The sequence below is a fragment of the Abramis brama genome, assembly GCF_963993115.1.
Source record: "Abramis brama genome assembly, chromosome: 11".
Taxonomy (NCBI): domain Eukaryota; kingdom Metazoa; phylum Chordata; class Actinopteri; order Cypriniformes; family Leuciscidae; genus Abramis; species Abramis brama.
In genome coordinates, this window is record NC_139973.1 from 10,182,025 (window position 1) to 10,206,807 (window position 24,783).

At 36.6% G+C, this 24,783-nt stretch overlaps 1 protein-coding gene across 1 annotated transcript in view; it reads right to left on the reverse strand.

Annotated features, from left to right (window-relative positions):
* Positions 1–24,783, reverse strand: part of srgap3 (SLIT-ROBO Rho GTPase activating protein 3) — a 97,338-nt gene that overhangs the window by 40,565 nt on the left and 31,990 nt on the right. The window contains exons 3-5 of the mRNA XM_084129144.1: positions 17,919–18,081; positions 11,625–11,687; positions 2,573–2,758 (exon numbers count right to left, since the gene is read on the reverse strand). Coding sequence (XP_083985270.1) covers positions 2,573–2,758; positions 11,625–11,687; positions 17,919–18,081 — 412 coding nt within the window. The remainder of the gene's footprint in view (positions 1–2,572; positions 2,759–11,624; positions 11,688–17,918; positions 18,082–24,783) is intronic.

The following is a 24,783-nucleotide window of genomic DNA, read 5'->3' on the forward strand; positions in this document are numbered from 1 at the left end:
ATATAAAAAGTCTGCATTCTGAGAGAATGAATAATATGCAGTGTATATCAAATGAGTTTTCAGTGAATTGGGGTTATTGTCATTAACTAAAACTAAAAGTGAAAACTTCATAAAAAAATAAAAAATAAAAATAAAAATAAAAAATAAATATAAATATAAATATATACACATATTTAACAATCAAACAAAACATTAAAACTATAATAGTAACTGTAATAAACATTAAAACTATGATAGTATATCAATGATAACACTGCAGTGAATTGAAACAGGACATACAGACTGAATCTCATCTGCTTGTGAGCTCCAGCTGGGTCCTGCTGAATTTTTCATCAAAAAGCTTGAGTACTCATAGCAGACAGCTGCTCTAGTACCATTAATAACAGCTGACTGCTACATAATTGTATTGACAAAACAAAATCCTTAAATGAAGAACAAACACCAGTGATTAGTACACATGCAAGTACAAATGCTTGAATTCTGATCAAATGAGTTGCGGTTGACAGTGATTACACAATCACTGTTGTGCGAGTAGCCTATGTTATGAAAGCAAATATGACAGGAGCAATATAAGGTGCAGACTATTATTTAAACTTAAGCAGTCAATTACTACATACAAGGCAACAGAGATCATATAGTTCAAACAAGGCCTTTTAATCATTGCCACAATAATTAGCTGGGTTTGCATTATAGTGATCTCATGCAAGTTTAAATACTACCTGAAATAACAGTGGCGTTTATGTTTCCAGCATATAAACTGAATAAATGATGCAGTGTATGCTGTTTCGTCATACTTGTTTTGTAATATTCAATTTTCTTTTCTTTTTAACTATCTAAAACTAGGGCTGCACAATTCTGATCATTCTCCAATTTCAATTATTATTATTTTTTTTTTGCATTATAATTGCAATTCTTCAGTGCAATTCAAAATGTATTTCCCCATGATCAAACTACACATTAGTAATTGATGGTCCATCGAGGCCATATAGGTTTGCAGGTGTGCTAAGATCATGACGGAGTCTGCTAGCCTGGAGAATCAGGTCAGGCTGCAGAGAAACACAGAGCATCCATGGCTACCATGGTTATAAATAGTGTGAGGCTGAGTGGCTTTCATGCCAACATCTCTACGCATTGCAGCCTGAAAGTGGAGGAAGGGAGGGAGAGAGAGAGAGAGAACAGCAGAGGGAGAAAGAAAGCGGCACAAAGAGCAAAAGTGAGAGTGAGAGAGAGCTAGCTGGCTAGCTTAAGACACAGAATTCACATGATAAACGTCTCATGTGAAAAGCACAATATTCCTGTATGGTGATTTATAATTTTATTTTTTGTATAGTGTCACAGTCATTATGAGTTAGCTTCCCGTGAGTGCGTATAACTAGCTATGAATTAGCATGAATTAGATGATTTACAGCTGAAGTCGCTGACCTGAAATGTTGAATCTGGTTTGTGTGAGAAGTCAGCCAATCAGTCTCCAGGCTGTCTACAGTCTTACTGACCTCATTGTCCATTCTTAGATAAATCTCAGCCCACATTCATTTTTATAAACCCATCCATCAGGTTCAATCAAAGCTTAGTTCCTACATTGTTTTAAGAGCCGATGAGAAGGTAACTAGGAAGAAGGTGAGATTGCATCTAAATGTATTTTGCAATATTTTAGGATAGGGCTGCACGATTTGGGAAACAAATCTAGTTGCAATTTATCAAAATAAAAATTGCAATTCAGATTTAAAATCCGATTTTTAAAAAACATCTGCACAATTTGGCCAAGTGTGTGTGTGTTAAATATATATATATATTATATATATATATATTATATATATATATATATATATATATAACTTTGTTATGTATCAGTACAATAATAATTATATTTACATTTATGCATCCGTTTTTTTATCCAAAGCAACTTACTTGACGGTACACATTTACATTTTTATCAGTTCCTTCTTTCCCTGGTAATCAAACCCATAACCATGGCATTGCCAGTGCCATGTTCTGCTGTTTGAGCTACAGTAAATCTATAAATAATAATATTAATAATAATTATGCATGCTAAAAGCTTCTCAAATTCAAAGCACTTGCAGAGATGCATTTGTGTGGGACATAATTGACTTCGAATCGAAGTTTAAGGTTTACTGTCGGAAAGTTTCTGGTTTGATTCTTGCAAAGAGGCATCACCGTTGTGCACTTGAGCTCTTAACCAAGAAGATGGGTACTTAACCTAAGGTTCTTCCAGGGGGACTGTCTATCTATTAAGTGTACTGAAAGTCACTTTGGATAAAAAAGACTATTTAGAACATCAGCTAAGATTATGCGATATAAAAATGGGCTTTTACTTCCTACCACAGTGGCTCAAGTAACGACAAACAGCTAAAAGCTAAGTGTCCTCCATTGTGCTGAAATAAGATAAACATTTCTCTTAAAGGGTCACAATCCTTCTTGAGAGTGTCAGGAGATGAAATTAATGTGATTCTAGGTTGCAACGGCTCTGTGGTTTCATAAAAACATTTTGGCATTATGAGTCACTCTGCCAAGCATTATGAGCTCGGCCGTTGGCTCACAAGAGTAATCTCACCTTCTCCTTCATCTTCTCAATCTTCCTGACCGAGCTGCGCCGCTGGGGTCGGTCCTCGTGGCGCAGGAGGTTGACGTTAAGGTCTCCAGATTTGCTAAATTGCTTCTCCTCTTGTTTCTCAGCCTCTTTAAGCTTGCTCTCTGCACTGATGCTCTCCGTGTGGTACATGTGATAAGTCTTCATCACCTGTAAGATGATATAAAAATTACTATAAAGACTAGTCTAACAGCATCACACATACTGTACACACATACTAGTGATAAAATCTTGCTGTGAAAGATATTTTTAATTTCTGCTGTGTTCCACTTGGTAGCCCCGCCCACTCTGAGATCTCATTGATCTCATTAACACGCTGAAAATTGTCATTATTCACCGATAATCTTCCATTGTACTGCCAAATTTCATTCGCATTTGCAAATAATTACAACAATGGGTTTTGCATCATTAACATCAAATCTGTTGTAATACTGGAAGCACAAATTGGATTTGAGACCAATGGAACAAGAGAATATTTTCAGGAGGAAAAAAAACTTATTTTTTAGAAAGAAATTGATATTGTTTATTCAGCAGGATGCATTCAATTGCTCAAAAGTGACAGTAGAGACATTTATAATGCTACAAATTATTTCCATTTTAAACAAATACTGTTTGTTTTTTTACTTTCTATTCATCAAAGAATCCTGAAAAATGGTTTCTACAAAAATATTAAGCAGCAAAACTGTTTTCAGCATAAAAAGAATTGTTTCTTGAGCACCAAATCAGCAAATTAGAATGATTTCTGAAGGATCATGTGACACTGAAGACTGGAGTAATGATGCTGAAAATATTGTGCTCCATAGAACAAGGAAAGTCATACAGGTTTGAACAACATGAAGGTGAGTACATGACAGAATTCTCATTTTGGGGTGAACTAATCCTTTAATATCATCTCTGCACATTAAACTGAGATAGAAGAAAGTAGGCCTAACTAACATCGAACAAATTATACTTCTCTATGGTGATTCAAAACAACTCAATCCTGAGACTGCCTTGAAATGATCTCCAGACTAGTTTTATTCCAGGGAAGCTGTGCAGTTCTCAGTTGAGGAGGATCAAATGTATTCCCGTCAGCTCTACAGAACAGGCCAGCTCATGAATATGCATAGGAGTATGGACTTGGCAGAAATACCAGCCATAATCCTGCCTCTTTCCATCACGAGTCCAAGCCTTCCACTCAAGCCCGGGATGACAGAGGCTGAAGGAGGGGGCGATCTAAAGACAATGAGATTCTGAAGGAAATGTGTATGAAACACAAAGCTGATTCAAACAAAACCACACATTTTGCTGACTCCGACTACAGAGGTCCCTGTGTGAGCTCTGTTTATTTTTTGAGCTCTGAGCTCTTTTTATTTACAGTATCCTTTATTTTTTGGACATTCGTTTGGAATTATTTAACTTATATCAACAAGTTATCACCTTAGTTATTCTGAATCTAAATGAACTTTCCTTCATTCTACCTAGTAGTGCCTAGTATTGATTTTAAAGCCAGACAAACGCTTCTGAAATGTAGGGTTATGCATGTGTGTGTGAGAGAAAGCGGGGGAGAAATCATGTAGCTCACCTTATTGTGTGCGTAATATTTATATAGCCATATACTTTTATAATATTTATAAACGCTACGAAGAGCTGTGCACGCGCAAATGATGGGATTTCCGGTGTACGACCACCGCTTGCACACCCTCGCCTCGCCGCTACTAGAACTACCACCGATTTGTCACTTTCTGTGTGTTTTTTAATTGAAAATGAACTTGAGACTTGTGGCTTCTGAGTCTCGTGCAGTCTAGGGTCTTGTGTGAAACTGTCTTTATGTTGAAGTGGTACTACTTCCGGCCCTATTTATCAGCAGTCCAACGGGAATTCTCCCGAATCTTCCGATGTCCACTCCAGGCCTGCATATACTTATTATAAAATATAATACAAAATTTGCATTTGCAACTGTACTAGTGGTTGCATGTGGATTTTTTGTTTTTACATTATAGAAAGGGGGGGGGGTCAGAAAACATGCTTGTGTATGCCTTTATTTTAGTGCAATTTTATTAATAAACTAAATCTCCAGTCTTTCACATGATTGTGTTTAATTGTGTGTGTGAAGTGGGGTGTTTGTGGGATATTTTTAGCGTCCATACCTACCCCTAACCAAAACCTACCCTTAAAACAATCCAAATATATTTTTGGTAGCACAATCTGATAGGTAGCATGTTTCGTCAGTACACCGGCCCTGTGTATGACACAGGTGTTCGCAACAATGCACAATGTTTTACCTCATGTCTGATTGGTGTGACCCAGTCTGCTATTCAACCCCATTATCCTCTCTGCTCAAACAATAGAAGGGTCTGGGGGGGGCTCTCTGCAGCATTGCCCTGCTTTATTCCTCTCCTTATAGCCGGCAGATGCACGTCAGACGATGTTTTCAATAAAATGCTTATTAAATCAGCCAGCCTGCAGGCGTCCGCAGACTGCTCATCTGCAGCGACCCTCCCTGACATTAATGTACATGCACTCAGCTATTTCACTCTAACTTTACACGCACAGATCATCAGCTCATTTCAGAGGAGGTCATCAAGTGCGTCCGCACGATGGCACTATACATGCTTTTAGTGCTGTTTCCTCTGTGATTTAAGGATTAAATGTGTCTGGGCTACTAGTGGTACAATATGAAACAATAGTATAGAAACAAAATGTACAGATTGGTTAAGCCAGAAATTGTAAAACCCCTCAAACAAACAATGCTTTAAAAGCACAACAGAGTGACCGTGTTTACACTTTTTGTGGAAGTTAACCCATGAATAGCTTACATATAGGAAAAGTTCACCCAAAAATTTAATTCTGACATTATTTACACTGTAACACAGCATCTACACCATTACAAATCCATTTGTCCTCTCCTATGAGAAGTATCGCGAGTGCTTGGAGTACGTCATAAATTGAACAAGGCATCAGTTTACTGTCAAGGCTTTGTTGTGTCGTGTCGTGCCGTTTCAAGTGTAGACAACATCACTGATTATAATGGGTTCTGCTGTCTTTTGTTGTGCCACATCGTGCCGCTCGCGTCCAGTGTAGACACTGTGTAATTGTAAAATTTTCTTTACCAAAGCGTTTGCAGTGAGGGCTCCAAAACTATGGAATAGTTTGCCAGTTGATATTAGATCATCTGAACGTGTGTTCATGAGTGTGTTTTCATGTCTGAAAACGTACTTGTATAGACGTGCTTTTAGTCTTCTGTGTATTTTGGGTCTTGATTTTTTTGTTCCTTTATGTACTGTGTATAGCTCTTCATTAATAATTGTGTTTTTATATTGTGTAAAGCACTTTGTGCATTGTTGCGTTAAAAGTGCTATATAAATAAAATTGTATTTCTTCCGTAGAGCATGATTACGGAAGATTACTTTCTTCCGTAGAGCATGTCAACCTGCAAATTACTTACATATTAGGAGTGTAGCAAGCTATAATTTTAATTCAATGTATAATTTACTGAGTTCAATAATGGATTACAATTACTATAATGATACCCAATCATATGTACATTTATTACCAAAACATATACGATTTATGGTGTAATATAATCAATAATGAACAAAAATGTCAGATGAAACAAGATTTGCCCAAAAAATTCATTTAAAAAAAAAAAATTCAATAAATAATCAAACAACATCAGAGTAAATATTTACACTCCTATTACTTAACTCTGAACATTAAACTGGGATAGAAGAAAATATTTTAACATGAAAAAATTAACATTATCTTTCAGTAATATGACACACTACCACTCTTTTTTTTATGATTTTGTCTGATTTTGTTTTTCTCTTTTGGTCATCAAAGGCTGCATTTATTTGAACAAAAATACAGTAAAACCGTAATATTGTGAAAATGTATTAACATTTAAAAGAAATGTTTTCTATTTTTATATATTTTAAAAATGTAACTTGTTCCTGTGGTGGCAAAGCTGAATTTTCAGCATCATTACTCCAGTCTTCAGTGTCACATGATCCTTCAGAAATCATTTTATATGCTGATTTGGTGCTCAAAAAACATTTCATATTATTATTATCAATATTGACATTTTGTGCTCCGAAATGTTTTTGTCGAAACCGTGATACTTTTCTTTTAGTAAATGTCTAGTTACTGTCAAAGAAATTGGAACGTCTTTACAGTCAAAAGAAAAATCGGAAAATAATTTTATAAATGATATCAACCACACAAAGTAGACTATTTCAGTCACAGATAATTGAAAAGGTAGACATACACATGCAGACCATGGTGAAGCCGTGTTAAATGTTCTAAATTCAATACACCATTAGCCTTGTTCTTCGAACTAATATAACATGTTCCAGTCATTAACCGTTACTCAGTATCCAGGCCCAATGTCCCTAGTATTCCCTGATGGAAAAAGCTGTTTCCACAAGCTCATTAGGAAGAGGATGCAAAGGATGTTTCTCAGAGTAGTGCTAGCTGTGTCTGGCCCCAGGACCGATCACCAGCCCCTTAAACAGGGTCTAGTAAACATGCACAGATGTGTGAAATGTCTTCAAGCAAACCGATTTTTAGACATGTACTCTGCCGTTTCACATGTGGTTGTGCAAATGATGCAGCCATTGCAAGATCTGGTGCTAGAAGCTGTAGCATGCATGTTTGAATGTTACAATGAATGCACTAGGCTATTACATAGAAACCTTGCCGACATCAGTATGGATGTACCATTACGTCCAAATAATATAGCTTAAAACTGATCCATCAGAATAAAAAAACTAATTAAATGACACAAAACAGGCTAAAACCCCTTTTACAAACTCAGTAAGACCACAACACTCAAAGTGACATTCTTGAAACTGCAAATCGTGAATAAAAATACTACGCTAGTGAGTAAATTTGACAGGATCAATGTACTCCAGTGCAGGAAAAAAATCTAGGTTAGCACTCAGCTCCTCTCAAAGCTGTCACCCATCAGCCCATACCCCTCAAAGAGAACACGGCAAAGGAACATGTTTACAAGCAGGTCTGATGGATATGACTGGCAATCCTCCAGCATCAAAATTGTATTTACAGGCATGTTGAGGTGAGATGACCTAAGCTGTAAAGAGCAACGCTAGGGCAAAGCTGACATTAGATACAGCTCTGGGATATATTTAAACACGTGTAATTCTGATGTGCACACAATCCTGTTGTTATGATTAGGGAAAATATTGAAATACAATCTAAACCGTCTCATACAAATGACTTTTAATATGATAGCAAACTCTGTTCTGCTACAGCCCTGATGAAAATTTGTTGCAGTTCTTGCAAAATAACCACAGTTTAACTGAGGTATTTTGTAATAAGATCATAGTAACCACATGTAACCTCAGGGATAACTCCTCCTGGTTACAACAAACTAAATATGGTTGCTGTGTATATATATATATCACCAATGAAACTGATCTATAAAAAGTATATATTTTAGCTGTTACTGCATGAAGTGCATTCTCACCATTCTTAGGATGAAAAATGTAACAAATATTCTCACATCTAGCACCACTGCCTTGAGGTTTTGTGGCCACTTAGGTTTGTCCGAGAGCTGTGCAAGGATAGTCTCATCCTTTGCTAAGCCGCATTAGCTCAGCATTTGAGCATTAGCCAGAGACCTTAAACTAACAAGCAATGATTTATATACAACTTCCATTTCCACACAAACTGCCTGGAGCACGTCTACATGCTTTTGTACCGTGGTACACACCCTAACTGCTACCATTTCAACCTCTTAAGCACTGCTGAAAATTGAGAAATTCCAAGTAAACAATTTCCGTCAACTGGTCAAAGACATACTGTCTTTTGTAAGACCTTGTGATCGACAAGGAGAATGAGGTTCAACTGGCTAAATGGGCAGCGCTGACTCATTCATCATTTCAGATCGATGGTCCTCACTGTGTGCAGGCTGATGCCTTTAAGACCCTGATGCATGAGGATGAATGACAAGCTTGTTCAGAATGTAACAGAATAGGAAGGAAAGGCAGAACTTCAGTTTCTGCAATCAACATATTATGATTTCTCCTTGTAAGACCCCATAACAGAGGAAAGAACTGCAACCTAGCCGAAATGGGGTTTGAAGGCCTGCAATTCTAACTTGTTTTTCACATGAACTGAAGTCACATGTCTATGTCTTTGGGGAGGGGCTCCCAAAGTCAACAGTTAAATTCTTATGCATAGATGCATGTTTAATAGGGCTTCAAGTGCAGTTGTGCAAGGGCACTGCGCTATAGACTAATTTCCTTACAGCTACAGAATTTATAATGAGTTGTCATGCCATCATTTAGGCAAAAGAATTGCTGTTCTCATACACAACCTATATTTCAATGTGCTTCAGCTCTCATTTATTACAGGCCTGTTCCCTGGCAAAAGCTGCTGAAAATACATACGTTCCACAAATGTGAAAAATTCAGTCTGATTGACACAATACATAGAAATTGCGTATTTAATGCCCGAGAAAGAAAATGAAGAACCATTGATCACCCTAATGCACAAACACACCGCAAAACTAATGCAGAAATTTCACATTGGGACTATAGAAGCTTTACATTCATATTTATTATTCTACATTCAGAACACATAACATAGAAATTGCGTATTTAATGCCCGAGAAAGAAAATGAAGAACCATTGATCACCCTAATGCACAAACACACCGCAAAACTAATGCAGAAATTTCACATTGGGACTATAGAAGCTTTACATTCATATTTATTATTCTACATTCAGAACACATAACTCAAACCACAGAAGAGAGGCAGAAGGATCAATACTTAAAGCGTCTAGTGCAGACTCGCTTTCATTTTTATTGTCAAACTGTATATCAAGAACAGTTGATCATAAGCAAGCCATGCTCTATCAAGCAAATTTAAGAGGTTAGCAAAGTCTGACATTTTTTTAATATTCATAACACTGTTTAGCATAATACTCAGTCTACTGAATAATTTAAGTTAGTGGTCAACCTAAGGGAATTTAAATCCCATAAACACTGATGTATATAAAATGTTAATATATTTAAATTGTTATTTTATTATTTTATACAATATTCCCTTAAAATTTAAAACAGAAGATGTGTCTCTATTGACACTGGCAATAGAGTGCTGTTATTTGCATACTGTATGCCAATAATCTCAAAGGGGCCAAATATGAAATTATATATGGTCAAATTGTACTTAAAAAAGTATATTGTTTGTTATATTTATTTCTTTGATCAATGTCTTTGTTAGTGTTGGTTAGATTGCTGTAACTACAAGGCCCTTTGAAATAGCTGAAATATTTAAAGAAGGGATATGACACTGTAATGCGGTCAAGACGTGAGTGGAACTACTTTTGCTGTGCATTTCCTGAAAAACAAATCGCACACCTAAGAATGTACATCAACCAATTAGAAACCAAGCTTCAACAGCGCTGTAGTATAAATATATTTCTGTCATAACAACTCTCAGAGTGTAAGGTAATGGATATGTCAATGTTGATATGTTTGGTCTTGGTGGAATAGATCTGTTACGCTGCTGCTGCTGCTGCTGCAGAGCAAGTACGAAACTTGCTACTGCCAATACACACACGACACTCTGCTGAGAGCAAGAAAGACATGCTGCTGCTGCTGCTGTACAAACTAGCATACATGAATTACCCATAGCAGATCTATACAGGTGAAGCTGGGGAAGGTGGAGGGTTTCTGAAAGCGTGCTGCAACTGCTACAGAAAATGCTGACCAGTATTTGAAGGTTGAGCAGCGAGCTCATTGGCTACTGATACAGCAGGAACCAATCAGCTGTGCGCTATAGAGAATGATGTGATTGCAAGCAGATTGAGTTAAGGACCTATCAGCCTGCAGCATCTAGTTTCATGACATAACTTTGTGTATGTATGTCTATATATATATATATATATATATATATATATTGCACACAGGCTATAGTCTAATAATACAGTTAAAAGCCCACATTTCTGTGCCTACTTCTCAGAAAAAGTACACTAAATATTTTGTGACCAAAATGATGCAGGACATAATAATTTAGATCTTTCTGCAGGGATTCGGTATTCTGACAAGGCTTTATTTGAGGAAAAGAGAGGAAAGAGAAGAGTGGCAGGGAAAGGATAATGATCCTCTCCCATGTCTTCTCCAGCGATACATTACACTCCTGTCAGTGACCTTGAAACACATCAGCGTCAGAGCTGCAGATCCCAAACCGCATATGAGTACGTTTCAACATTTTAAAGGAAGAAACAGTGTCTCTCTGATTCATAAGTAGGTGCAGTACATTCATATTTTAGACTTGTTTGACACTGTGATGAACAGCCGCAGTCAAGAGATGAGACAACATGAGAATGACCACATGAGCTACACTGTAGCTAGTTCCATTCAGGGATACAGGGGAGACATATTACTATGCCACCTGCATAAAGATGCAAAAGGGACATCTGGAACAGGTCGAGCGATGGAGAAGAATCTTCTCTGATGTCTTGTCATGGGTGACAACATTAATCTCAGCCTGCTCCTCTGCAGAGGTTACTTGGGTTTCATTCAGAATGAAAAAAAGAAAGAGCATGCATTTTGGTTGATGTGAAACTGTTGATGTAAAAGAAACTAAAGCGATGGAATCAAAGAAGGATTTCAGCTCCTAATGACCCAGATTCTGAAGCAAATTAAAATGCAATGTGGAAGCGTTTGAAGAAGTGACTACTATGAAGCTTAAAAAGGCGTGGAACAGCTCTACCAATCAACTATTTTCCCATGACTACCACAATCACAAATAGTACCACTTTCATTATTCACTAAAAAATCCCTTGATTCAGTTTCCCATCCTTTAATAGAAAACTATGTGCAGCAACAGTTTCTTTCTTCTTCAAACTGTCGCACTGCCAAACTGTTTTTGTTCTTGGCCGGAGAGTCAGCGTTTCCATGGTGCATGGCAGGACACAGCGGGTGAGAGCTCCATTCAGAGGGAGAGCGAGAAAAATAAAAAGGAAGGAAAAATAAAGGGAGAGAGATAGAGAGACATTATACTCACAGTGTACAGCTCGTTCGTCACTTTCACCAGCTCCTCGTGCATCTGAATGCCAATATCTTTACTCTGCAAATACAAAATGGGTCACAAATTAGTCAAACTCAATAACTGATTTTAAAACAAAACCAAAAAGTTACTCATTCAGCTCGTTCAGTTCCATTAAAAACTTGCAAGTTTTATGATGGTGTCATATTAAAGATGTTTTCCCATTTTTATAGACTGGTTTATGCGGCACAAATACCCGCTCTTTTTTTATAACCTGCCAAGAGTCACAAACATACTTGACTAACATCCAAAATGCAAGTAAAAAAAAACACATAGCAAAAAGTCTTAATGAAAGAGTATTTTATTATTTCACATTTTCACAGTATACTGCCAGCTGTAAGAATTTATGCATGGAAAATTCTGATGAAATACCTACTACTAACTTAGTAAATAAAGCATACTGCATACTATATCCTACATACTGTGTAGTATGCAGTAAGCTAATAGCAGCTAATAACAGCATCAGGCTAGTGGCTTCGTGTTTCTCACTGTATGGTGACCGCACTATATTGCCACAAAATGGCAAAAAGGCTCATGTTTTCAATTGATCACTCATTTGATTCAATGCTTTGCAGCACTGTTTCCTGCATTTTTGTAAACAGTGGTTCAGAAAGGGACCAGGCTGATTCAGACACATGAAGACTGTGACACTGAAAATTGCTTATGCATTCCTGTGGTAAAATAATAATTTAATAATGCTATAAACAAGTTAACAGGAAAAAAGACAACTCTAGGTGGGGAAGAAAACATTTTGTACCTCCTCCCACACAGCTAAGCTACTCCTGCTTACATGCACACACACACACAAACACACACCTGTAGCCGAAACAGAGAAAATATACTGCATTTATTCTAAAGTAAGTGAGACAATCTGGCAGAAACAAGAGGGCAAGAACTCCAGGGAAGCTGGAAATTGTTCACTGCAAGTACACTTTTTTTTCATAAAAAAAAGTGCATCTTCAAAAAATTCAGATGACAAAATGCACGATACATAAAGAAAACAAAACACAAAAATGTTATCAAATAGTGCGTAAAACACCCATTCAAGATCAACTGTCCAAGAGAAGTGTTGTTACTGTTAATTAAAACAAAATATTAAAAATCATTTTCGGTAAGTGAAATAAAGCTGAAATAAATAAAATATAAATATTAGATGGAAAAACTTAAACTTAAAAAAAGTTTAGAAATGTTACCATGGCAACTATCTGAAGTTTTAAAGTTACTAAAACTGAAATAAAAATAAACCAAAGCTCAATAGAAATATAAAAAAGCTAATAAAAAACAAAAGCACGTAAATGTCTAAAACAAAACAAAAAACATAAAAATAAAAGCTAACTCAAAAGATTAATGAATACTATAATAGTATATATATAACACTACTGGAATGATATGTCCTGCACAAATAACATTTTGTAACATTTTGATGTATCCGTCATATTTGAAAATGCACATAGCGAGTGAGCATGATCCCAGTCTACTTGAATGAATTACGCCAGGAACCCTCTGAAACCCTTTTATGTTCGTAAAGCATAATGGACTGTAATTCTCAGCGATCAATAAAGGCTACAGCATGAATATAGTCAGGCCTGTGCTTAGGGATCAAAAATAATCTCTCTCTACACATGAATGTGTACATACACACTTATCCCTGCAACCAATTTACAAATCTAGCCATCCACACTAATGGGATAAGCATGCATATGTATTGATTTTGTCTTTAGGTGACATGTAGACTCAACATTGCACAGCATCTGATGAAAGATTTGAATAAAATAAGTCGTCAAGCAAATCATAAACGCACAACCAACAACAACAGGTGAAACTGCTAAAATAATGTTCCCCAGAGGTTGCTCTTTCACTGCTCAGGAGACTTGTTTGTGTTCTAAGTTATGTTTTATGAAATTATCAACTTAACATTTTTTTTTTAATTAGACAATTGTTGAAATACTGTATAGTACAGTAGAGAAAAAACAATTAATATGGATAGAACAGCTTAGAGTATTTTTTGAGAATTTGAAAGAATTTGATAAGAAATGTACAAATTGAGGGATGTACAATATTAAAATTAAACACTTAAAAATAAGTAATTTCATGTTATTGCATAAAACCAATAAATATGGTCAATGATTTGTCTAGGACGAGGTAAATTGAAAAATAAAAATAAAAATAAAATCAAAGATTTGCTACAAGTGAATTTAGGCATTACAACACTAAAACATACAGGTTGAAAAATGTATATTAATATAGTAACTTAATATTTTACAAAGATTACATTTGAGAATGTTTTATTAGGGTTTTAAAAAAAAGTATTATTATTATTATCAAAGTTTTTTTTTACATGAGAAGATTTATATGAGTGACAGCAAATATCATCTAAATGTAAAAAAATATTTTATAAAATATATAACTTTAAAAAAAAAATCTAATATTCTGAATAAATGCCTAGCTTATAGATTCAGTGAAAGAAAGAAAAAAAGAGTTCAAATTATCAAAAGATAAGACATTATGGGCCAGATTTACTAGCAGCTTGTGTCAGCGCAAACCCTCTTTTGGCGTTAAAAAACTACTAATTTTTGCGACTGACCTTATTGCATATGCATTTGTATGTAGGAGTTTCCCTTTCAGACACCACATTTTTGCTACAAGGTTTGCTAGTCAATTAACTGGTGTTTGTGCCAATATTTACCACCCCCAAAAAAGCACGTCTTAAACCAGACGCTAATTTGCGCTGCTCTTGATTTCGTTGGTCATTATGGAAATGATCCGACTGTGTCTGTGTTCTTTAATTTGTGTGACGTCAGTAGATCACACGCAGAACTTTCCAATCCCATCGGCTCTTTTATGGGATTGTGCTCTCACGCTTAATTGCCCTGTTTGGTAAATCTGGCCCTAATCTTGTCAGATAATGAGGTGTTCCCTTTATCTTTATCTCACAAAACCCATTGCAAATTCATGCTTTTGTTGAGCCAAATCAGGCCATGGTGACTGAGAAACAGTATTATTGCATACATCAAATTAAGAGCATAGAATATAGGAAGAGCTCTCAGTGAAAACCTCTGATGCAACATTATGAAAGAGCCAAAGCCACTGACACACTGCAGTATCTTACCACTGGTAACGCTAGCGTAAGACCGTAAAAATGCTGTCAAGCTACAGTACATGTTTCCCAGCTGTCTCTGCTGCTCATACATCCTCACCAGTGAAAGGTTTCGCTGACCTCAGGTCTAGGTTTCTCCTCTTAATGTGTGCTGGAAACCTTTGGCATGGACAAAACTGCTGTTAGTGTCTACTAACTGCTATTGAATGTCCCAAACACATAAAGAAAAGGTTCAAATAAGAGCTTAAGGGTGTAAGGAAGCCTATTCATTATGATTCCAGATGGCAGACTCATGTTGCTAGACCTCAGGACTCATATTTCACATTGGACATCAAGGAGTGATTCAACTGTACAACAGTACCAAAAGTAAACAAAAATGTCCTTAATCGCAGAATGACATTTAATAATATTACCATGAACTACACAGCCTCAACAACATGCAAAAATGTTAATAGGAAATATTTTTGTTCTGGTTTCAAAATAGTTTCATCTGCTTCAGCTAAGTAGAAATACCACAGAATATTTATTGCCACAGTTTTATAAACGTGACTGTGTAAAAAAAGAAGAAAAAAAAAATCTAATTTCTGATTAACTCTTTCAAATCTGTTAATTTTGGTGAAATCAAAAACATATTGTACAACACAACCAGTGATGTTCCATTCATGAACAAATTACTCTATTGAGCCAGTCCTTTTAATTCATCATTTAAAAAAAACCTCACAAAATTAAAGTGAAATTTGAGTTTATAATTCATATGTATAATAATTTTTCACTAGAAATGCAATTTAAAGGTTTCTTCATTTTATATCCACATATCAATTTTATGCTCATTTATAAGGTTCCCTGTATTATTAACAGTATTAGTTCAAACTGTAATCAAACTGAATTATAATTAAATCGAACTGAAAGCTTGTGAATCAGAATCAAATCGGATAAAAATTATAATGATGCATCCTCAGCTCTATTTATAAATACAACTGAACTGAGCCTGTCACATCACAGCATCATTCAAGCATACATTCATACAGAGCAGGGTATCTTAGGTGACCTTGAGTACACTCACTGCAGGCAATTAACACTTTCCCAAGGTGCTCTCTGTGTGTTTTATTGGTTCACAGTCACCTCACTGAACCACTCTCCTATGAATGGTGGCTGGAAGCACAGGGCCTCACCTACAGGAAAAGCAGCCAGGTGTAAACACGCTAGTAGTGTTTGGATTTCACCACAGGAATCCAGGCTATGTGTTGACATCGTTCCAACTCATATAGCCCAGAAGTCACACCACGGAGAATACAGCCAGTGGCGGCACTCCTCACCACAGTATGACTTTTACTCTGAGAGGATGTGCATAAATAGGCAGTAGTCACACTGTGAGACAGCATGCATTTAGACATGCCCAATCATTTTGTCGCATACCATCCGTATACACCGTACGCAGGCATTTAAAATCCACAACCTAAAATTTACAACAGCTAAGCAAGAAGGTAGGAGGTAGACGTTGCTGTGCTTAGAAGAATGCCTGCCAAGAAAATGCATGCAAATATATGAAGTCACCTGTGTGTGTGAAAGAATACATAATGATTTTGGTGCAGCGGAGGGTGTTACTATTTCCCACATTTGGAAAAGTTTTATGTTACCAGTAGACCTTCAGCTAGAAAAACTTCACTACTTAGAAAATTGGAGTTTTGTGGTATTTAGTTTATTTAGTTTCTATATACAAGTGCACTCCTAAAAGTCCACAAAATAAACTTTCAGCGAAAACAGACCCAACAAATTAGATGACTCATCTTGTTTGCATGAATGAATAACCCATGTGTGGTTATTCTTTATTTCGATAGTCCCTTTAGACATTCTATTTAATATATTAAAGGCAGGGTAGGTAGAAATGGTCTAAAAAATTTATTTTTCAAATTTGTTTAAACTTTATGTACATATCAATACATAATTAAAATGTAAGTACTCTGAAAAAGAAAGTATCAAAATCGAGTGTCTGTAGACCTCTCACGACTGTTTTAAAGACATCTCATTATTTCCATTCACTCCACCCCCTCATTTCTGTGCTTCTTCCAAAGCCACGTCCCCAAAACACATGAACGCGCGACTCCGACCGCTGAGCTAGAGGACGCATTATTTACCTGAGACAAGCGGAGGGGAAGGGGCATTTTTTTGCCTGGTTTGCCTTCACTAACTGCATATGCCGGTACTGTAAATTTAGATTGCTCTTTCTCTGCCATTGTTTTGGTATTCCTAGGTTCAGTGCCTTCTTCTTCTTCTTCGATAGATTTTATTGGCAGCTTGCAAACATAGTGCATTACCGCCATCTACTGGACGGAGGTGTGATCAGGTTCCGTGCCTCTCGCACTCCTCAAATCAAACGGTCGCGCGCAAGTGGGTAGGTGCTGTGTGGCAAAAGGGTGGTTGCCATGGTTGCGAGAGAGTGACAGTCGCCTAAGCCAATCCTTTGATTCGTCCCGAATCGAAATAATGAGCTGTGTTTAATACAGATTATACGGTCTAGAGTCACTTGATTTTTATACTCTTTTTTTCAGAGTTCTTACATTTTAATTATGTATTGATATATATAGAAAGTTTTAACAAATTTGGATCTTTAATTTTTAATAAATCCTACCTACCCTGCCTTTAAGTAGCTTTGCAACTGTCAACTAACTCTCATTAATTAGCAACTACATGTCAACTAACTCTCGTTAGAGTAGTACTCTTAGTAAACTGTTAGGTTAGGGTTAGTAGAATAAGTTGACATGTACTTGCAAAGTTACTTATAATCAAAATAAAGTGTTAGCGGACAGTCTGCTAATACTCTAATGACTGATATTTGACATGTAGTTGTAAAGTTACTCATAGTTAGTAGAATGTCTAAAGTGGACTATCGAAATAAAGTGTTACCAGTGTACAGTGTATCCAATTAAAACCAATGCAGTCAACAACAGAGCAATATAGATGCAATACTGAATCCCACAATGCAATACTTATTTGATTAGACTACTGAGCGGGACAAAAAAAATGGATAAACTTTTTTTTTTTCCCAAAGCAAGAAAGACTTAACATAGGGACTTCTATGAGATGAAAGTGCACATGAGATTATGATGGAATTTAAATAGATGTGAGAAAAGAAGAAGGGTGTCAAAGATGCAGACCTTTTTGAAGAGCCGGATGACGTCCTCGCTGATCTGAGCCAGGCGAACGATGACATTGTTGATGTAAATGTCGTTAAGTGTGGCGTGATCTCTACTTTCTCTTCGAGTTTGGTTTAAAACCAGATACCAGCAGTTTACTGAAGAGAGAAGGTGTTGTTCTTTCCTAGAAGGGCAGAGAAAGGGATAATAATGTTAAATAAAGCTGTAAGTTGGTTGGTTTACTTGCTTTTTTGCATTTTTTCCCTTCCAGCTGAAATGTTTGACCCGTTCTCCATATAACGTCTCGTTTGCCCATAATTGTCAGATTGTCAGACAAAATCCACAATGCCTGTACAATATTCTCCTATGCTGAGCACATAACTTCTGTTTAAAGCCATCATTTTCTGAAAAAACTAACAAATGCAGTCATATTAAATTAATTTTAGCAAACAATTGTGTTTTGGCAGCCAGTCAACCTCACTGCTATCATCCACTGTTGAAGACACATTTAAAATGATGTGATTCTCTTGATTTTCACATTAATAATAACATACAAAACTCATCACCATTATGCTATATGGGTGGTTGCTAGTTTTTGTCAGCACATTTCTATGCAGTTGCTAGGGTGTTCTGGGTTGTTGCTAGAGCATTACTAGGGTGTGCTTATTATAGGAGACCACACCCAATGATATTTCGGTCATATGATTGGGTTTTATTCTGCCTGTTTTATTGTCCACCAGTTGAAAATCTGATTTTGAGTGAGCCTGATCACAAAAATTAATAGTACACTTTTACATTTACATTAGAAGCATACTCTTTCATTATCCATTCAGTCCCTCACACCACACATACAGTACACACACCTGACAGTACACTGATCACTTAATACCTTAACACTGCTATAAGTACTGGCGCTGAGACAGAAATCGTCCTAGCTTGAAATTAATCAGCTTTGGGGACCATAAGCTTGTGTTCTGTGCTAACCCTTCACTTCTTTCCTTAGTCCTATCTCCTTAACCAATCAACAAGCCCAAGAACAAGAGTGCAAAAAATAAATAACTGAGTGGAGAGAGTATTGAAAAGCCGAGAGATAGCAGGATGAGGCTTCGGATAAACGACACAAGGAGCAAAGTCAATTATTTCAGAGAGTATTTGGACTAGGGGGAGAACATCAAAGTGTGGCCTCTTGCAAGAGTTAGTGAAATGCTAATCGCTGCTAATGAGGAACGTATATCTCCCTGCTGCATGTGGCGAACGTTATTAGCCCTGTAATCTGCCCTCAAATAAGGATAAACAGTAAACATAGAAGCACATGCCAACCAGAACCTTATTAATGCTGATCTTTGGTGTAATGACAAGCTTACCAAAAACAAACACTGCAAAGCTTATGTAGCCTATATATATATAAAGACATCTATAATAACTTTAAAGTTAAAGTCCCTCCAAAAGTGTAAACAGCTGTTTTGAAAGCGGCCATTATTTTTAAAATCTTAATCTTTAAGGCGCTATTTGTACCAGATCTGATTTTTAAAATGACTTTATTGATATTGTTGTTTATTGTCAAGTTGATATGGACATTATGTAATATTTTGACATGTATTAAGCAGTTAATTTGACTTTGGGAAATTTTCTTGACCACTAAATCTGAATATTAGTTTGATTTCTGAAGGATCATGTGAGACTGAAGACTGAAATAATGGCTGCTGATAATTCAGCTTTGCCATCGCACACATCCAAACAAACAAATAAACAAACAAACAAAAGGTATTACCAAGGCACAGGTATTACCAATGCACATGATTAAAGTTTGCTGCTTTGGAGATAACTGTGCCGCACCGCTGTAAAAAAGAAAAGAAAATGAGAATATCATGTCACTTGCAAAACACAAATGCATTGCGGTTCACACTGTCAGACAAACTCAATAAGCAGTGTTATCTGTTCATGCATAGCTTCCTCTTAAAGATAAACTTTATATGCAGAAGATTTGCACTGCATTTGCAAGAATGAGGAAGAGGAAGAGGAAGGAGTTAAATACAACGTGACAGAACACGGCCGCAGCAAGGAAATAAGAATGTGCCCACCGATTGAGCTGAAAAACGAAAAACTCAGTTTGCTTTTGAAACTGGCAATTGTAGCACAAGGCCATAGGGTAGATCTGAAGATTAGAAATCCCCTTATTCCATCCAAAAATGCAGAAAGACATTATCTGGCCCACATTTATACTTTTTTTTTTTTCAATATTCAGAAAATAGATCAAAAGCACAGCTCCGACTCTACAATCAAGGCCTGAAAAAAGGATCATATGATTCACAATCACATTTCTCCAATTGCTTTTTTCAATGTTCATGGTCTATAATCCATACAAAGGGCCAAAGATCACATATAACTCTTAATCTAATTTCAAAGCCTTTGAAACAAGAGTGCAATGCCAAGACTCTCATATACTTAAGTTTTTTTAGGCATTTGTAGTGCACATCCGACTAGGGCTGGAGATCAAAAACTGGTTCTAAATCTGCTTGTTCCATTTAAACAAAAGTAAATACCAAAACCAATTATTTTCTTGAGGCTACTAAGCCAGTTCTGTTAAAATGAACAGGTCAAATAGACTCATAAATCAGTCTGCTCATTAGCTATCAGTCTGAATAAGTCTAACGACTAACTCAGTGAATCTCACAGAGTGGTTCATGATCCGCTGAACTGAATTAACTGCAAGTCATTATGTTTGTCATGTCCTCAGAATAGTCTAGAGATATAAAAAGAAATAAATAGAACTGTTAAGGACCAGAATTCGCATGCCTACAATGAACACAAACACTAATACAACTACAATATTTATCTGCCGATGGAAAGCCCTTTACAGCTTATAAAAATATATAGTCAGCTGTTTTACCACATGACAGCCGCCTTGGGCGAGCTACACAACACGTTGTGCCGTGATTGTTTGTGACAGGAGAGAAGGGCTTCTGGAATTTGGTGATATCCTTTTTGTGGGCCAGTTTAGTCCCCTGAAAGCCTCTGGCACAATAACACTATTTAAATAAAGTTCTTATCATATCTTGGCTGTAAACACTTGCCTGTGAGGTTTCAATAACAACTGCAAAGTAACAGTTTGCTTCAAAACACCGTTTTTTTTTTTTTTTTTAGTAAGCATTTGAGCATTTTCTTCAATTTAGTAAATCTGAGTTGAGTGATGATTCATGGTTTGTGGGTTTGATTTATATTGAGTTATATAGATTTGTTTAACTATTTTTTACATTTGCAGTATGACATCCAAAAATGTAACAAATGAAAGAGTTTTTCAATATTCTATTCACTCTCATGTTTTCTACAGAAGAGAGACATTCATATGGGTTTGGAACCAGATGAAAGTAAGTTCCTTCAAAAAATAAAAGATTATTTCACATCACTCTAGACACTAATTCTACCAGGTATATTGTAGTAACTCATACATAAATACAAACACACATGATAAGCAGCTTCAATCGAGTGCTATTGATCCACAAAACGGACTGATCCTCAGAGGTTTCGAGTCAGAACTGAGCATAGTGTTGTTCTTAATCTCCACATATTGGATCCTTGAAAACAACACTCTCAAACCCTCTCAGACTCCAGTATTTCACAGCTTTGCAGCCCGGTGAGTCAGAAAGAATTTAAAAAGAGAAATTACTGTGTGTGAATGAGTAAGTAGGGTTTCTGTGGCAGTACCATCAATGTATCATGGTACCTGCAGTACCTTTTCATAAGGGATATGTATAATTCATGGGTATGAAGTGCAAGCTTATATGTGTAGTACTACAAATTAAAATGTGCAGAAGCATCCAGTATACGCATATATAATATGTACATAGACACAAGGGTGATACATTTTGAGTGTGAATTATTGTGTCTTTTCTAACCTTTAAGGCTATGCAAGAGATCTAAAGATCTCTAATCCTATGCTAAGAAGTGATAAGCGGTTATCCGTATTGTATTTAAAAACACCCACACGGAGTATGAGTGGGGTTCAAAATCACTTCACACTTAGCTTCATTATAGCTGCACAAGCCATGAAACAATCATACAATCGCTCTTACCGCCTGCCACAATATTCATTCAAGAAAGTGTTTTTTTTTTTTTTTGAGCCAAGCTCGATACTGCTTTATCAAAGAGCTTTTAATCCAGTCTGGGGTGGCTTGCTCAAGCTTATCTCCTGACGGAAAAGCAGGGGAAGGAATCAAGTGCCAAATCAGGAACCGTAGTGGAAAGAGAAAGGGGGGCATACGCTTCTCAGTTCAAATGTATTTCCGCCTTTTTAAGTAAGCTTCAATACATTGCACGATTTTTGCCTGCCCACCAACCCCCAATAACACCCCCCCAATCCACAAACACGCAAAATGAGGCCACCAATGTATGATTGCTCCCAGCTGTAGCCCCATGAGAGGGCTGGAAAAGAGAGAGAGCAGAGAATTTCCTCAAAGCAGTGAATGGTAGGACAAGGATTAGCTCAAAAGCTCACTGCTGACGATTCTGACCTCATTAATCTTACATTATTAGCCATATTCATGGAACCAAAACCAAAAGATCTGAACGTTTAAATTGCACTGAGCTTTAAAGGAATAGTGAATTCTGCCATGATTTACTCACCTTCAAGTCATTCCAAACCCATATGACTCTCTTTCTTCTGTCAAGAACACTAAATGTGCTTATTTTTTGGAAAAATATTCTGGCCACTTTTCAAACTGTTTTTTTTTTTAAATGATGAAGTGAATGATAACTGGGGCTGTCAAACTATCATAAATATTGTGGGGGAAAAATACATATTCGCTTTGGAAAGTCAAATTAAAGCTTTGTGTGAGAAATTCAAGTAATTATTCATGGAAAATATTATTCTGTTTCTCATTTTCATGAGAGAAGTGATGGCTCATTCAAGTTATACAGTAGATCTTATTGTGAGTGATTCAACCAAATTTTTGACATAATAATGTTTCATTTAAACGTCCTACTCAACAGACTTAAACCACACCCCTCCAAAATCAACCACAAGTTCACATTCATTTTTAAAGCAGGGCTCAGTAATTTCGGGATTTCTTCGCTGTATTCTCGCTTTTTGCTCGCAGGTTTCTTTCTAGAGCTCCCCCTACAGCTTCGGAATAGATATTTGACAACACTGTTGTAAAAACTCGTTGGCGATTCTCAGACACCAGAGGCTAGTAGATCAACGACATCAAAGCAGATGGGACATTCTTTAAAACGTCTTCTTCATTCGGGTTCGAACAGCGTGAGGGAGCGCAATAATGACAGCATTTTAGCAGATTTCTTTTGGCCGTAAAGCAATTTGTTACATCGCGAGACCTGATATCATGCGATACTTCCTGACGCGCCGGCTCAAAGTTGCAAGTGCGGATTTTCCGCTCACGGGCACCAGGGGGGTGCGAAACGACCACCATTCAACCCGAAATAAGTAATATAACCATTCCAGTGACTCCGAAGCTGTTCAGTTATGGTAAAAAAGTTACTTAGTTCACCTTTAAGTGCAACACCCATACCTCAAAATCCGATGGATTCAACCAAGTCCCAACCTAAATTTTTTTCCTTTTTCAATAACCCTTTGCAATTGTATGTACTTCACAATAAAGAAGAAGAAAAGAAAAAAATTACTACTTCAGATTCATCACAACTTAAATGAAGAGGAAAAAAATCGTGAATAAGAACTTAAGTTTCGGTCTGTTGGCCAGAGCTACTGTATGACTTGAGAAGGGCTGAAATATGAGCAACTTTTAATGTACTTCATGGGGCTTTTGCATCCTTTTTGAAACTTGAAAGCACCAGTAATTGCATGGAAAAGACCATTAAATTATTCAAAATATCTCGTTTTGAAAAGTCATATGAGTTTGGAATGCCATGAGAATGAGTTAATGATTTTTCATTTTTGGATGAACTAATCCTTTAATGTCTAAGTCTGAGAGATTGACTTTCCAAGCACATACGATCCCAAGGGTCTTGGCATGCTCTCTGAGAGGCTTGGCAGTGAGTGAATGAAGGCCGGAGGTAGAAGGCAGGTGCTGCCGTGCGAGGAGTGGAATGCAGCAGGAACGTACTGCAGGGCAGTTTGATTTCAGGCTTCTGTCCAATAGGCTGCAGCAAATCCAGTCTGCGTGCAGCCACATCTACACCAAAACTGCATCTTAGCCCAAAACATCATCGCTTTGTTTAAAATGCTCAAATTTTCACATATTATTATTAATTGCTTCAGTTCACATAATGCATTTTTGCTCTGGCAGCTTCAAATAAATGTAAGAATGAAGACCAAACAGTACAATGACATCCAGTCTGGATTCAATGTGTGATGATTAGTATTGACAGACTGTGGGCACTACTTTGCCGCATAGGCATAACTTATAACACATATGTATGGATTCATATTTAAATTACATTATGAATTAATTCTTAATGAACACCACATCGCTATAGTCAGCATGTATAAAATATTTAATGTAAATGACTTGGGTTAATATGTTGTATATATTAATAAAATGGCCATAATGAGTAACATTAACGAGATCTATGTAAATTAGCACTGATTTAATAAGCCTGTCACATAATCAAGGGAACATACTTAACCATGCACTTCATTTTCCTATACTCTGGATTACACGCTGGAATACTGGAATATATTTTCATGTTCGTCTACAGGAAGTATTTAAGATGTGTCCTCTGGTCATTAATTACATTAATATTCAGAATTACTAAAATTATATTTAAATCAACTCACTGCAACAGCACAAAAGTGTTCAGACATTGAAACATCTGGCAGAAATAGACCTTCTGAATAATGGAAGAGAATATTTTAATCAGAAGAATGCATTTCTTCAATTCTTCAAGGGGTCAATTGACTGGTACAAACAGT